Source organism: Setaria italica, chromosome V, assembly GCF_000263155.2.
Source record: "Setaria italica strain Yugu1 chromosome V, Setaria_italica_v2.0, whole genome shotgun sequence".
Classification (NCBI taxonomy): domain Eukaryota; kingdom Viridiplantae; phylum Streptophyta; class Magnoliopsida; order Poales; family Poaceae; genus Setaria; species Setaria italica.
Window position 1 is genome coordinate 45,688,180 of NC_028454.1, and position 15,715 is coordinate 45,703,894.

A 15,715-nucleotide genomic window follows, 5' to 3' on the forward strand; every position below is an offset into this window, starting at 1 on the left:
TTTCCAAAACGCAGTTCATTTCATCCAGGACAAAATGGAAAACGCGCGATCAACGCGGTAAGGGGAAATAGAAATAAAGCGCTGATCGAAGCTTACAAAAGATCAACTTCACAATACCTGGCATGTCGCTAATCACAAGAACAATTAGAAAAACAAACAGGAACAGCAACACAATATCTGACGATCGAGGAGCAAAAGCAATTGCACATCGCGTCCGCCGAGCTCGTGGCACAACAACCGATCACAAGAAGCACGCTGTTTATTCCACGGATCTAGCAGCACCAGAGCATCTTAATTTTATTCGACGCTTCCGCGACAGCTCAGGCGGCGGAGGGCGGCGGTGGGAATGGGATGCCGGCGACGGTCTTCTTGAACGCGGGGCGGGCGGCGATGTCCTCCCACCAGGCCTTGACGTGTGGCCTCTCGGCGACGAGGCCCGCCTTGGGTGTCTTGCTGAGGTAGAACAGGTAGGACATGTGGTTGGCGTCGGCGAGCGTGAACTCGTCGCCGGCGAGGTACTTGTTCTTCGCAAGGTGGTCCTCGTAGATGTCGAGCACCTTGGCGAGCTGGTGCGCGTGCTTGTCCACCACCAGCGGGTCGGGGGCGCCGCCCATCATGGGCTTGACGAGGAGGTGGTACACCAGCGGGGAGGCGTTGGGGTAGAAGTGGTGCGACTCCACCTCCAGCCACACCTCCAGCTTCGCCGACGGGATGGTCGGGAGGAGGTCGGCGCCGTCCGACTTGTACTTGGTCGCGATGTACCGGTTGATCGCACGGGACTCTGCATGCGATGTGTTCTCAGAACTTCAGATTCGGAAATTTGGTGACTCATCATAAGGCTGACACGCGCGAGCATCAACGCCAACAGAGGTTGGAACAGATGGACAGCAGCAGTAGAATTCAGTCTCGTTTTGATCAAATCAATTCTACGAGTGGAAACGTGATAGGTTGTTTGAGCTGTTATGCAGCTTAGCACCTACTCCACGGGAGGAAAACGACATTGATGTGTACAGCCTGGAGATATTTTTGCTTTCTGATGAATGAAATCCAAGCGGGTCAACCATCTTTTTTTTTTAAAAAAAAAGGAACGACCAAGGTATAACGAAGATACTGTTCCTAGATCTGGGGATGGATCTAGTGCTTCATTTTTTAAAATGACCGAGTAGTTCCTAATATAATCAACTACTATACGCACGGGAAGAACGAGCAGTGATGTCAGTTACGTACCGTAGAGGACTTCATCCCCGTCCTCCAGCGCAGGGATCTGGCCGAAAGGCTGCGAACAGGGAGGGAAGCCATAGATCAGGGGACAGCAAAATCACAGGCATGCCGTGCCGCCTGCAGCGTAAGAAATTGAAATCGAAGGAGGACAGGCGCGTACGTTGAGGGCGAGGAACTCGGGCTGCTTGTGGGCGCCGGTGGTGAGGTCGACGGGGACGACCTCGAATTCGAGGCCCTTCTCGTTGAGCACGGTGGCCACGCGCACCACGTTGGGGGACAGCGGCAACCCGTACAGCTTCAGCGGTGCCATCTCCCGAACCTTTCCTCCTCCTCCGATCCGCTCCTCTCTCTCGTCGTTGGGCAAGGCAAGAGCAGGTCAAGTCAGCCGCACGCGTCCACACTGTGATGGCCGACGGATGGATGGGTAGATGGGGGAAGAAGGCGCTGTTTCTTATAGACAGGACAGCGGAGCGGAGGCGACGGGTCCGCGCGCCAATCAATCGATCCGAGTGGCGCCCACGTCATCATCGACGTGGGTGTGGGGGCCTCCGACAGGCAACGGAGCAATCGCGATATTTCCACAACCACCGCAATGAACTTGGCGCGAAGCAAAATAGACCGGCGCGGATCGGTGTTGCAAGTTGATGACGCGGCGGGGAGGAAGCTGCCTCGCCTTGTGGCCATGATGGCGCGCGGCGGCGTCGGTACGCGGCGTTGTGGGCATGAATGCGCCGAGAAGAAGCGGTGGGCCGCGTCTGCCGTCGACAGGATTGGGGTCGGGCACATGCATGCGCGCTGAAGGATTCGATTTCGATCTGGGCACGGACCTGCAGAGTGCAGGATATCGAATCTCCAATCCAGAGGGGGAGAACTGGGTCTTGCATTCTTGTGCTCATCTATAGGCGGCTTTCACACGCTGGTCATTCTCACGTGCCGAATACTCTTTCATATCCTGATTTTACTCGCTCATCTACAGGCGGCATCCACACGCTGGTCACTCACGTGCTGATAACTCTTTCGTATCCTTGTTACATGTGCTAGATTTCTCTGCCACACGGTCCTGCTAATGCACCCGCACTCACGGCCAGCATCTGCCAAGCACATGACTACTCATCAGAAAGAAGCATTCCCCAACGTTCTAGCTATCAAACAGGACAAAACATTAGCCCAAACGATCACTGCAGCACCGTGCTAGCCAAAACGAACCATTACTGCACAAACACAGCAAAACGTGCAACGCTAGTTGATGTATTCACCAAACGAACGACATATTATTATCAGAATAATAAGCTTATCAAACAGTTGATTAGAAACATCGTTAGGCTACTTTTTATTCATAAAATAAAGATGCATGCTGACATGTTCATCTGCAAAAGGGTGTTTTAACCCTCCACAGAGCATACTTTGGAACCAACAAGATATATTTACAAATAAAAATATTAGCTTTCGCTTAGCTCTCGGATGAACGGGAGCGCACAAAGATACTGTACAATCCTCTGGTACAAGGGAGATGAATTGATGATGATTATGTTGCTACTGTTGATCCGACGGTTTTAGGAAATTGTAGCACTCTAGCTGCAGCATTTCTCCTCCATTAACGGGGTCAAACTGGCATCTGTAGAAGCTGCGAAATCATAAAAAATAGATTATCAAGCTCAAATCTGTACTTGTCAACTACAGCACTGAAAGAATAAGGTTCGATTTCATGCCCATACCTTCCATCCATACCAACAACTGCCACGGTATTCTTTTCGTGTCCAAATGCAACAATATACTGCTCACCCTCATGGAGTCTGAATTGAGCAACTGACCACTCAGAGTGGAAATATTTCGGCAACACACCTGCCAATGACGGAAAATAAACAAGTGAATACGAGTCTGATAAAAAAGGTAAATCGGAAACAGATAAGACACTTAAATCTTGAGATACAGATCTCATCCCAATTAAGTAATGTGTGCTACAAACCAAAGACCGCAAAGTGGGGGCATGCCCTGGTATCATGCTAAACCATCAAACAATTTCAGTGCATGCTAAATCCTGGTGGTGTATTATTTTTTTAGTAAAAGAAAAGGAAACAGAAATAGTAAGGCCATATGAAACAACAGAGTGATTCCAATTTCCCAGCAAGCATTATTGTCGTACTCTCAGATACAGGGGAGTTAAGGGCACAGAGATATCTGAAAGCAGTTAAACCTGTGGACAATTAATGCTATATTCTTCTACAATTTAGCATTATACGATGTACATAGTCAGCGTTTTAAGCTTTATCCAACATGGAAGGCTTTTTCATACTAACTACCAAAGTACGGTTTGTCAATCTAAGAAGGTATAAAATAAATTGTTTTGCATATTCTTATAACTGAAAATGTTTCATTATACATGCCATTCACAGCAACCAAAAGGGAACTATTTCCAGATGAGGGCATTCTGATTCCAGGTGTTTGAATGGATAGGTAGGGAACTTACCCTTAATGAAGGAAAGTGGAGGACTTATATGGGGAACTTCAGGATCTGGAGCAGGCATAGGCTTATCATTTGCGGTCGATCCCACATTTATCTTTAGATTGAACACATGAATTGTTCCTTTATCACTGGATACAGCCAAATACTGCAAATTATTTGAGAAAGCCAAGCTATATATTTCTGCTCTGTCAGCACCTCTCCTTACCTAAAACAGAAGAAAGCAGACACAATTAATAATTAATAACCATAAGTCCATAACATCAGCAAAAATATGTAAAGTGCACATCGTAAGTTTGTCAATGCTTTAACAAACAAATTGACAACTGAATGTTGAAAAGAGCAACAAGGGTCATTAATACTTGGACAAAGAAGTAGGAAACTTGATCAAGAAATGTAAAAATTAGAAGCAATTCACGGTATTTAAAAAAAATCTAAATGCATCCTAAAAAAACCTTTGCTGTTGGATGCATGCATCAAGTCTGCACGCATTGCATTTTTTTCTCAAACAGTTCAACCCATTATGAACAGCAACAGATGTCGCAATCACTTTCTCCATACCACAAACACCGAAAGACTTAACAGTGCTCTAGACAACCTGAATTTTCCCTACATGCTAACAAATAGCCAGAATCATAAACACCACGTCCAATCCTGCCACCAAGGCAGTACCCAATATCCTAGTCATGTGCGTCCATTGCCTCAGCAGGGCTGCTTACACCATCACCTAGTTATTCTTAACTAGACACATGCCGCTCTACCCAGTACCAGTTTCAGTGGTACAATTGCTTTCATTGCAAGATTTGGGCAGGTGGGATCCCCCTTGGTGAAGTTTCTTCAAAATCTAGTGTTGAAAGTGCAGTTTTGAAATTGAAATTTAAGCAATTTTGGTTTGAAAGTTTTGATCTTGGAACAAAAAGTAAAATGAACAAGTTCATGTCAAAGTTTGATTATGAAGTGGATAGTTCAGATGTGTTTAGATAGAAATTTAACTTTTGGTTTCGTAGCATCAGTGGTGACTCGTGAGGGAGGGAGTGAAGGTGGTACCTTCCTGCTGGTGTTTATTTACTTTAAGAAACCAAGGCTAGTTTCTTAAAAAAAATCCGAACCCACTCCCGAAGTACTGAAGTGCTAAAAAGGCATCCACAATCCTTAGACTTTTTTAGCATCAGAAGAAAATTTTGCAGCACACAGAATGGACAACACAGAGCAACCTTTTAGCATAGGTCATGTTTACTATACAAGTCTCTAAGGTATAAGTTCGAGTAAATAAACATTATGGCAAAGGGCCAGTGTACTAGAAGAACCACTTATTTGTCAATTCAAATAAGCATAACTCAGAAATGCTCACAAGGACTCATGGACTTCCCCCAGAGAAATAAACAGTATGCATTTTTTGCCAAACTCTCAATTGATCAATTAAATAATGCATGTACCATCAATAAAACTGTAACCATTTCATGTTTGGTCATGATGAGAAAAGGCAATGTTATTTTTCTACTTTCTACTAACGTCCCATAGAGAATGTCAAGCTAGCTAAGAAGCCTGAAATTACTACTCGACCATCACAGCAAAAGGATAGCACATTTGAACATAGCATAAAACTATTCCAAGTTCCCACTCAGAAGCTGCTCAGAGGCATGTTTTTTCCCCCTATGCACATGACCATCATCATTTTTTGTCAATTTAGCATTCCCCAAATGAGCTTGCATATTACCACCGCATGAATGTTAGCTGTTAAGAAAGCTTACTTCCTGCAGAAGATTGCCCTCGGCAGCATTGTAGATTCTGACTAGCGTTCCCTTGGTGCTAGCAGTAGCAATCAGCCTCCCATCCTGCGACAACGCAAAGCACGCAACACGGGAAGTGTGTGCATTGATAAACTTGGTCTTCCTTGCCCCGTAGTGTTCCACCCTAACCTGCCCCTTCTGCACACCAGGGCAAACCAGCACGATCGACCCAGGCTGCTGCGACACAGCGCAGAGGCCCTTGGGGTTGGGCGCCGTCTCAATCTGGTGCACGAGCTTGAGGTCGGCGAAGTTGTACACGAAAATCTTGTTCTCGAGGACCACTATGATGCGGTCGCGGCGCAGGCGGACGCCGCGGACGGGGGAGCGGAAGGAGAGCTCCCCGATGCAGCGGCTCTGGTGGTCGTCCCAGATCATGACCTTGTTGGGCGGGTAGTGGGGGTTATCGCCGCCGCCGACGAGCGCAAGTATGTTGCAGCGGAAGAGCATTTCGACGACGCCGATGCCCCCTCCCCCGCTGCCGTCCCCCTCGGCGGCGAGGTCGCGGCGGAAGATCTCGCGGAAGGGGTCGCAGTTGTAGATGCGGAAGCCCGACTTGGTGCCCGCCGCGAAGCAGCCGTAGTCCTGGTTGAAGGAGATGTGGAGCAGGTCCTTGGCCGCGGGGAACGGCCTCTCGGCCGCGCCCCCGGAGGCTGCGGGGACGGAGGAGGCTGCCGACGAGACGGACGAGGAGTCGTCGCTCTCGCTCTCCTCGTCGCCGGACGGGGTGGGCTCGATCGAGGTGGTTGGGGCGGGCGGCGGCGGCGGCGGCGATGATGTATCCGCATCCGGCGTCTCCTCGTCCTCCTCCTCCTGCGACGGCGGCAGCGGCGGGTCGTCGGGGACGGGGTTAGGGTTCGGTGGGGCCGGCGCGGCGGCGGCGGGCGACGCCATGGGCGAGGGGCAGAACGGGGAGGGAGGGAGGGTTGCGCGAGGATTCGTGTCACGGGGTTGCTTGGGGCGGTGCGGGGAGTTAGCGATAGAGCTGAGGTGCCCGGTGGGGCAAGTGGGCCTGGAGATAGGGTTTATTTACGGTGTTGCCATCGGAGACGTCGAGGTGGGCTGGTCGTATCCCGGTAGGCATAGCGGGGAAGGCAGCACGTACCTTTCGTGGCGTAGTGGTTGCCGTGACCCTACTAAATTGTTGTACTAGGTACTCCGCGATACACGTCGCCCGTCACCGTATGGATCTGTATATCTCTACCGTGCGATCCGACGTATAATTGTACTAGTATTTTACTTGGTGTAGGTGCATACATGAATGATCTGAGGCTACCACATGATTCACTTCTATATTAGAATAATATATTAAGTGGGATGATACAATTCACCCAACCAAATAAAAACTACGTTAACGATGAGTTATGAGTGCCGGAGAGATCGAATCGCAAACAAAACGAGATTACGGTATGTCTCACTCCGTCAAGTCAAGCATTCATGCAATCTCAGGCGTACTCAGCTTTACACGTATTCGTAGCCGTGTATACCTGACCGGGATCGGACGTACTCTGCTGCTCCAGTTGGTACGATTCCATCATGACCGGTAGGAGGTTTGGCTAGGAAGCACATATGCGGGGAGGCAATCAATCAATCAATCAGGTTCACGTCGGTCGCAACTCGCAATTAGCCATTAGCCCGTCACTATCCATCCATTATCGCGAGGAGCAATAACGATGGAGTGTTACTTTTCTCTCGTCACCTCTTGTGCTGGGAGCATGGCTCGTATTGTTAACCGATAGGTTTGAATAATGACGTCCCAGCTGCGTTTGTCGGAAATTAACTGTATTTGATAATCAACTAAAAACACAAGACACGTTCGAAATATAGCAAAAGTACAATATTGATATTCAAGGTTTAGTAGTGGCCAACCCAAAACGAGGCCTATTCGTGAGCAGAAGTTTAGGAGCATAGTTGCACGAACAGCTAGAAGGCCCGTAGACTTCGCAACACACTTTTTCTATGGCATTATAAAGGTCGTCCTTACCCCCATTGAAAATAAAAAATACAGGTAGTACTGTACTGCACATACAAAGCTTGACACCTGTGTTTCTAAGCGTGACTTTATTATATTGATTGATGAAACGATCACAGGTTCACAGCTGACGCCAAAGTTTTGACATCGTAGCACTACAGCAGAAGTGCTGATGCACTCGTCAATGTGGAGCAGTCGTCAAAACTGGGCGTCAATTAAATTCAGTAACCCGCAGCCCCCCATTCGCAAACAAAGCGAGAGCAGATCAAACGGTGATGCCAGCAATCAGCAGGTAGTGTTCTGTCTTTTGTGGCGGCGTTTAAGGTCGTACCCGTTGGAGAACGACATCATGCATTCATGCGTACCGTGGATGCAAGGCGAAATTCCCAAATCACTCAACTTGGACTTGGATACATAACACTGAATTCAAATGCGCGTCACAGTCGCCATTGAACTCAAGCAATTTCCATCCAAACTCACCAACGCAAACGCGTGGAACCTATTCCAAGATGGATTATCGACAGTTCAACGCAAGCAACACCAATCCCCGTAAGCACCTTAGTGTTGCAAGTGTTTGATTTGAATCGACCAGACTGATAGAACTTTGAATGTTCTTTCTTTCATCTTTTTGGAACAGAAAGAGGTTGAAGTTCGGTGCAAATCAGAGCAAAAAACAAAACAAAACTGTGATTCATATTTACATTACCGTATCAGCTAGTAAGATGCATAATTTGATTTGGTCCTGACAGTTAGGTGAGTAGTACAAACAAAACATATCACAAAGGAAAATCCAAAAAAACTGAAGACCTCTGCGGCGATATCCTCATCGGAGCGCTCTAGAAATCAAAGCCGCCGTCGTCGAACCCGGCGTCGTAGCCGGCATCGTACGCCGACGCGTCCGACATCATGTCCCCGATCAGGAGCCCGCCGACGGCGCCTCCGAGCAGCCCGGCCCCGAGCCCCATCCCGAAGTTGTTCTTCTTCTTCTGCGGCTTCACGGCCTGCTGCTGGTACCCGTACCCGGCCTGCGGCGGGTAACCGTATCCGTACCCGGCTTGCGGCGGCGGGGGCGGGTAGCCGTAGCCGGCGGGCTGCTGCGGTGGGTAGCCGTACCCGTACTGCGGCTGAGGAGCGGCGTAGGGCGCCGCGGTGCTGGGGCCGGCGGCAGGGTAGGCTGTCACTGGTTCACCTGCCTTTGCCGGCTTGCCCGAGGCTGGCGGGTAGCCGGATTGGGGCGGATAAGCGGTTGCCGGCGCGTCGGCCTTGCCGGTGGGCGGATAGGCGGTGGGAGGTGAGTACGCGTCGGCCTTGGCGGCCGGCGGGTAGGCGGAGGGAGGCGGGTACGCGTCGGCCTTGGCTGCCGGCGGGTAGGCGGAGGGAGGCGGGTACGCATCGGCCTTGCCTGCCGGCGGGTAGGCGGAGGAAGGCGGGTAGGCGGCGGCCGGCGGAGGCTGGGTGTAGGCGGACTGGGCGGGGGTGGGAGCGTACCCGCCGGCCGATTGGGTGACCTCGCCGAGCTTGTATGAGAAGTTGAGGACTCCCTGGGGCTTGGCGGAGGAGATCTTGCGGACCTGGTAGGCGACGAACTTGGCGGGGACGGGGCCGTCGGGGGCGCCGGAGAGGAGCTCGGAGAGCGGGATGTGGACCTCGCCGACGTCGCGGTCGCCGAGGGCGCGCTCGGCGCGGAGGAGTACGTGGAGGGATCCCGCGCCGCTGGCGGGGACGGTGAAGCGGAGCGTGGCGTTCCAGGTGGGGTTCCGGCCGCCGGTGCGGTCGGCCTGGATCCGCTGCCGCGAGCGGGGGTCGCCGGAGAGCGACACCACGGCGTAGACCTCCATCTTGGAGAGCAGGTTCACCTCCTTGAGATCCTTGGCCGAGATCAGCGTCAGCTCCAGCGTCCTCGTCGCCATGGTTGCTGCTGAGAGATCCCGCGGACTTCTCGGTGGAGACGGGGAGAGACTCAAGAGATGGATTGGTTCTTCGAAATTGATCGGTCTGTGTTGCGGATCGCAATTCGCAAAGACTTGGGGGATTGTTTCGACGGCACAAAGCCTTGTTCATCTTATATACGGGGAGGGGGAGATCGGAGGAGGCTGCGAGGACATTTCTGGGACGCGCACTCTTTGCTTTGTCCATGACGGGTGGGTCTAAAAAGTAAGTGGGACCACTTGTCAGTGGTTGCTTGGAGCGTCGTAGGTCCTTCTAGAACCGCGCGCGACGCGGGTCGGTTTACTTACACGCGGAGGAGACGAGATGCCTAGTATTGCATGTATGACACGTGGTCCCAGGTTTAGTATGGGTTCACACATCAGTGGGCCGAGTGTTAACACTACGATGACCTATGAGATGGCGTTTGCCTCCGAATCTTCTGCTCGACTGCTCATACGCGAATCAGCCGCAAGAGGCGATAGATGGAGGCAACCTATGGACCATTCCTTTGCTCATGTGCAGTGGGGCCATATTGTCAGTGGGTAAGAGCTCGTAGGCCCTGCCCACGAACGACGCGCTTCCTTGGGTGCTTCGAGTGGTGGGGGGTTTTCTGCGCGTTGACCAGCACCGCGTGGTGTGGATCGCCGCGAATTTCAGCCGTCAGTGGCGGTAGGCGATGGTTCTCTTGCGGGCTAAGGAAAAAAAGGAGAGTGGCTCTGAGTGGGGGCAGCGTCACCGTGAGCCGAAGGGATCTTCGACTTCCACGCGTGGACGACGCTGCTCATCCGTTGCTGTGGCTTTCTTCTTCTCGATGGAAATTCCTTTTCTTATGATTTTCATTGTGATTCCTTTCTCAGCATCGTGAAAATTTAAAAGGTACATCACAGAATAAAGATTTTTATGTAAATGACATGGACAGCAGTCGGATGTCTATGCTCATTTTTTACTGTTTTTACCGTGCCATAGTACCTATGATTTGCCACCAAACTCATATGACAATTGAGTTCGGTATGTATCTAATTGTATCGACAATTTTTTTTCTTTTAATAGAAAGGTTTATGGATCTTTGACAATCGGCATGTTATTATGTTCCAAAATATGTAGAATGTAAATATGAATTCATAGGTGCAGAGTTGTCTTCAAATACCAATTGCAACAGGTTCAAGATCCAACGTAATTGGTATAGGAACAACTAGGCATGCTTGATTTGTTTACATTATGAGCTTGGTTAGGATGGAGTGAGTTGTTGATCGGTTGCCTACAAGTTTGCGTTGGTTTGCAAGTGAAACCATCACCTTGTCTACATTCGCTCACACAGGCTCTCCAGAGAAGCTTGATTTATGTGTTTCCTCCGGACCTGGATGGAGAGCAAATCTTTCATGCTCCCACGCAGGGGAATGAGCCAACCTAGAGAACCAAACATGGTAGACACGTATGGTCCGAGTATAGGTTGCTAGGAGGGGTAAGACTACATCCCACACCAATATTGCATGACTTCAACACTTCGGTAATCTCTTGTTCATTCAATATTCTACAAACATATAAATTATCCTATCCTCTTCTTTCTAAATTTTATTATACATTAAATCATGTGGCTGATACTATAATAAAACTTGTCAATAGCACGCCGGAGGGGATATACATATATGTTCATATATTTCTTTTGTGAAGGAACGATAAAATACACAAATATTCCTTGAATTTTGAATCACATTAAGAGGAGGCAAGGAGTACTTTTGCATATGCCTCGTCGGGGCTCCAATTCAGCTCGTATAATACTTCCTTTGATGTATAACAAGGTGTGATAACTATACTTAAATAATATGAACTTTTTTCTCTTCTTTTCCCCTCAAAGACATCAAGAATCAGGTGTCGAATATAACAAAGCAGCTAAAGCTATTTTTGGCAATGTTTGACATTTTCTTTCTATTTTTTCCCTCCTTATTATCGTATACTCCGTAAGTTTCTACCACAAGTCCGCAAGAATGCTTTCTTCCTTTTTATCTATTCTTATTGTGCATCATTCAACCACAACAACTATTTCTTCCTTTTTATCCCTCTTTATCATGCACCGTTATCGTGCCACAACAATGATGTTTGATGTAATCTTTTTCCAACTTTTCATTGCTCCTTGTCGTGCAACTTTTTCCCACGATACCGGTTTCTTCCTTTATATTTCTCCTATCATGCATCGTTCTTAAGTTCTATGGTTTTACAATTGCTGGTTACCAAACATATGGCGTGTTTGGTTCGAGGAATCACCTCATCCTAGATGAGATTGTCCATCATGAGTTGATCTTATAAAATTTAGTGGGATGACCTCGTTCTCCATGGTTATACTATTTATTAGTTTGCGTTCCATTCAAAAAAAAGTAAGGAGTGAGAAGACGAGGTATGATTTCATTCCTCAAACCAAACACTCCAATAGTATATTACTGTAGATTCGTTGATATGGAATATCCCACAGCTGTCAGAGGGGGAACAGGCTCCGCGGGCACGAACCGATCTGCCGCACGAGTATTTTGAATTACGCGTCAGTTTCATGCCCGCGGCCGGCCAACCAGAAGAAATTCAAATTTCTATTCCGGTCAAATTTATGAGAAGGGCCCTCTTGGACAAAGTAGCTGCCCGTCTCGAAGTGTCAATTGCTAGCGTAGCAGCGGCCATAAACAAGTCGAACGAAGCAGTCCGCCGCCCTGCAGCTGAACCAAACGCAGAGCGGTCGACCCGGGCCACGCGCCCCCGCGCCCCACCAGTCCACCAGCACCCCCGCGGCCCCAAGAGCCAAACCGCCTCTTTTCCAAAAGCCAAACCACCCATCCTCGCCTCGCGACCCGTCTCGTCCCTTCTCGCCTTCGCCGCCGCCGCCGCCGCCGATGGGCTCCGCGGAGGAGCCGTCGCAGATGCGGCGGGCGCTGGTGGACTCGCTCGCAGGCGCCATCTCCGGCGGCATCTCCCGCACCGTCACCTCCCCCCTCGACGTCATCAAAATCCGCTTCCAGGTCCCCCCACCCCCTAACACCGTTTTCCTCGTGGTTACATTTGCTGGCCCGACTGCTGAGGTACTCCCTGCTGGGGCCCCGGCCGCTGTTCTACGGGGAGCTAGATATCGTAAGATCGGTTGGTTGGGATCACCTGGGAGGATTTTTGAGGATTTTGGTGTGTCTGGGGGGAGGATGTAGGTTTGGTGTATGCATATTGGAAGCCGTCTAGCTCCGCGGATTCGCGCCTGCATTGCTTATCTGCAGGAAAATGGGGTTTGGGAGTGCATGTGTCTGTGTTTGTTTGTATTTATTTGTGGTTTGGGCGTGCGGGAACTACTTGGTTCGATCAATTTAGAAATGGACTAGTTAATATCTGAAGTTACGAGGTACGCATCGATTAGCTGCATGGTTCGAGGGCCATTTCGTTGCTGAGCTAACTGCTAAGCTTGATTGGTGGCTATTGATTTAAGATGATGTAGCTTATTTTAGCATATTTCCTTGTTATGTTACATTTATTTACTCGGTGAAGTTGATGAGTTGCTGCCTTAGCTTCTGATGCGTCCTACCAAGGTTGGACGGTTGGAAATGCTGTTTGTTTTTTGAAACTAAGGGAGGGCAATTCTGCTTAATCTAGTGAATTTGCAGCCTTACCAGAAGTGTGTTATTGTAAGCTTACCAAGTTGTAATATTCCTTTTGGATAAAAAGGGGAATGTAGGATCAGGCTTACCTGTAAGCTTGATGAGAATTCCTAGAGTTATGCTTGAATATTGTTTTGAGGGCCTTGTTTGTCAGAAAATGAACTGTTGATCTTTCCTGCTCAGTCTGCAAATTGAAGCTTCCCATTTCGTGCAAATATATCAAGAAATAGTGAAATTTATCTGAGTAAGAGGCTGCAAGAGACTATTTATGTCACAGAATAATCTTGTCTAGTACTGTTTTCATGATTTATTTGCTTGTCCCCTAAATTTACATGATAATATTGAAAGCAGTATAGATTGCATTGGATGAAACCAAACCTTACCCTTTTCATACATTATAATTTTTCACACATTATATTGGCCAAGCGATGGTTATTTTAGATGCTCAGGGGCTTGTTCAATATTTGCAGGTTCAGTTAGAACCCACAACCTCGTGGGGTGTTCTTCAGAGGGATGTATATGGACCTTCCAAGTACACTGGGCTTCTGCAGGCAACTAAAGATATTCTCAGAGAGGAAGGTTTGCCGGTATCAGCCTTGACTTGAACACTTCTTGGCTTATGCCATATTGAGAAACAGACTTTGTACAGATACTGTTGCTCACGCACTTGCATGCGTATATACCATGTGCTAAACTAAATAGACTTGTATCTGTTGATCTTTTACTATGTCTTCTTACTGGGTAGAGTCCTGCCATATAGTCTGTAACTGGATGAATTCCGATTATCCTTTATTGGTTCATGTCAGTTTGAGCTTTGTTTTGTCAGAGATGGGTTCGGGTTTTCCACGACTTTCACATCCCCATCTACTTGTTAGATACTGCTGGGTAGCTTTTTGTCGAGACATGGACATATCGATACCTCACAACTGACTGAAGCTTGTTTGGCTCTCAACAAACAAATTCGTCTAACTTGCCTAGGTTCTGGCGGAAAGAAATGAGGCCGTGACTTAAAAAGTTTTGGCACTTTGTAGTCCTAAGTTGTTGCTGGAAACCAAGCACCCGCCTAACCTTTTTCAAACCTGCCTAAGGGAAGTGTGACAATCTGTGGAAAAGTTTGGTGTAGAGTACTCACTATGTCCTTCACCTGAGATATTTATGTTTTACTCCTGAAAAATCAATGATATTAAACCATGCAGTCATATCTATGCCTGCAAAGATGTCATGATATGTTAGTATATGACATGCAAAATAAGTGAGGTGTTACTAGAAATAGAAACCAGGCGTAGCCCGGGTCGCTCTATGCCTTGCTATAGCTCTGCGTCCAGTCTTCCTTTTCTCTTTTACATCCTGTTTCTTGCCATTCTTGTTTTCTGTTTGACTTCTTAGTACATGAATCTTCGTATATGTTCTTACTATGCAAGATTGTAAAAATTCAGGGATTTTGGAGAGGAAATGTACCAGCTCTGTTGATGTATATGCCATATACAGCTATACAATTCACTGTTCTACACAAGCTAAAAACATTTGCTTCTGGTTCATCTAGAACAGGTATCTTTTCTGCATAAGGCACTCATACAACTTTATTTGTCACTCTAATATCAAAATATTGGCTGCACTGTTTATTCTCCAAACGTTAATGATAACGCCTGCAGTAGTTTTGTTCCTTTAGAGATCGCATTCTGTTGCGTGCCATGCTAAAATCTTGACTGGTACTATAGAGTACACCTAAGCTTAATCATTGTGCTCCTTCGACATTCAGTTGTTTCCAGATTTCAATTTCGATGATTCTACATTCTGCCCATTTTTTTCATTCATGTGTTCTCAGGAATCCAGTTTACATTTTTTTGTTTTCTCCTCCTGACGGATTGGCAGCTACAATTTTCATTGAGGAAATTGAAGGCTTTTCAGTTCTCTCAATGGCATACTCTATGATTGTCCTATATTCTGCCTTTTGGAATCTTTGATGATTTCGGTCTTTCTGATTAAATGATAAAAGAGTTAAATACACCAGCGGCCCTTGAACTTGTCCCGAGGTGCCACTTAGGTCCACGAACTCGCAAAATCGAAATCTGGCACCCTGAACTTGTTAAGTTAACTTAGGTCCATACCCCTTCAAAATCTGATGTGGCATGCTAACGTGGCGCCACATGGACGAACATATGCAAAAAAGCCCTTGACTTTTATCTTCTTCTATATCTGCATCCTCCTCATCTCTTTCTCCTCTCTCTCTATATCCGCCGGCCCCGCACCCCGCTCCTACCGCCGGCGGCCACTCTGGCCCCGGTGTCCATAGCCGCCCGCCGCCCGCCACTCCGGCGTCGGCGGCCACCAATCCGCCACCGCCTCCCGCCCTCCCCTCCTCCTCCCCTCCTCCTCCCCTCTCTCCCGACGCCTCACGCTGCCACCCGCCGCCACCTCCCTTTCCTGCCGTTTCCCGCCCTCCCCCGGCCGCGCCGGTAGCCATCCAGGAGCTAGTAGCCCCCTCCACCCTGTCTCCCTCCCTCCCCTCCCACCCCCACCCCTCTTCTCCATGGCCGGCCGAATCCTAGATCTAGGTTCGGCTGCTGGCACCGACGCCTCCTTCCGCCGCCGTCGGCGGGCCACGTCGGGGCACAGGGGCAGGACTCCACCGAGCGGGGCCCCCGCGCCCATCCCGGTGAGAAGGGAGACAAAAATGAAGCAAACAGAAAAAATACAGTACACCTTATAAATGCGAAAGAGG

The 15,715-nt window shown here is 48.7% G+C and overlaps 4 protein-coding genes across 6 annotated transcripts in view; 1 reads left to right on the forward strand and 3 right to left on the reverse strand.

Moving 5' to 3' along the window:
- LOC101771251 (glutathione S-transferase 3) lies at positions 1 to 1,676 on the reverse strand. The gene is made up of 3 exons (XM_004971121.3): positions 1,382 to 1,676; positions 1,228 to 1,276; positions 1 to 781 (listed from the first exon to the last, which is right to left on the reverse strand). Exons 1-3 carry the CDS (start codon positions 1,529 to 1,531, stop codon positions 321 to 323), a joined length of 660 nt encoding a protein of 219 aa, XP_004971178.1. The 5' UTR covers positions 1,532 to 1,676; the 3' UTR covers positions 1 to 320.
- An 847-nt stretch (positions 1,677 to 2,523) lies between these two features.
- On the reverse strand, positions 2,524 to 6,378 carry LOC101771649 (autophagy-related protein 18a). The gene is made up of 4 exons (XM_004971122.4): positions 5,434 to 6,378; positions 3,689 to 3,890; positions 2,937 to 3,063; positions 2,524 to 2,845 (listed from the first exon to the last, which is right to left on the reverse strand). The coding sequence occupies exons 1-4, from the start codon at positions 6,361 to 6,363 to the stop codon at positions 2,755 to 2,757; spliced, it is 1,350 nt and encodes a 449-aa protein (XP_004971179.1). The 5' UTR covers positions 6,364 to 6,378; the 3' UTR covers positions 2,524 to 2,754.
- A 1,658-nt stretch (positions 6,379 to 8,036) lies between these two features.
- On the reverse strand, positions 8,037 to 9,490 carry LOC101772050 (protein SRC2). The gene has a single exon (XM_004971123.4). The coding sequence runs from the start codon at positions 9,349 to 9,351 to the stop codon at positions 8,278 to 8,280; it is 1,074 nt and encodes a 357-aa protein (XP_004971180.1). The 5' UTR covers positions 9,352 to 9,490; the 3' UTR covers positions 8,037 to 8,277.
- A 2,592-nt stretch (positions 9,491 to 12,082) lies between these two features.
- The window catches only part of LOC101772456 (mitochondrial thiamine diphosphate carrier 2), an 8,703-nt gene continuing 5,070 nt past the window's right edge, over positions 12,083 to 15,715 (forward strand). For 2 of the 3 annotated variants that reach the window (XR_002677883.1, XM_004971125.3), the window contains exons 1-3: positions 12,083 to 12,372; positions 13,464 to 13,580; positions 14,430 to 14,541. Coding sequence is in view for 2 of the 3 variants with exons in the window: in XM_004971125.3 (XP_004971182.1) it covers positions 12,247 to 12,372; positions 13,464 to 13,580; positions 14,430 to 14,541 (355 nt within the window). In the remaining variant the exon portion in view is untranslated. The remainder of the gene's footprint in view (positions 12,373 to 13,463; positions 13,581 to 14,429; positions 14,542 to 15,715) is intronic. The other variant, XM_004971124.3, reaches the window with a different exon arrangement.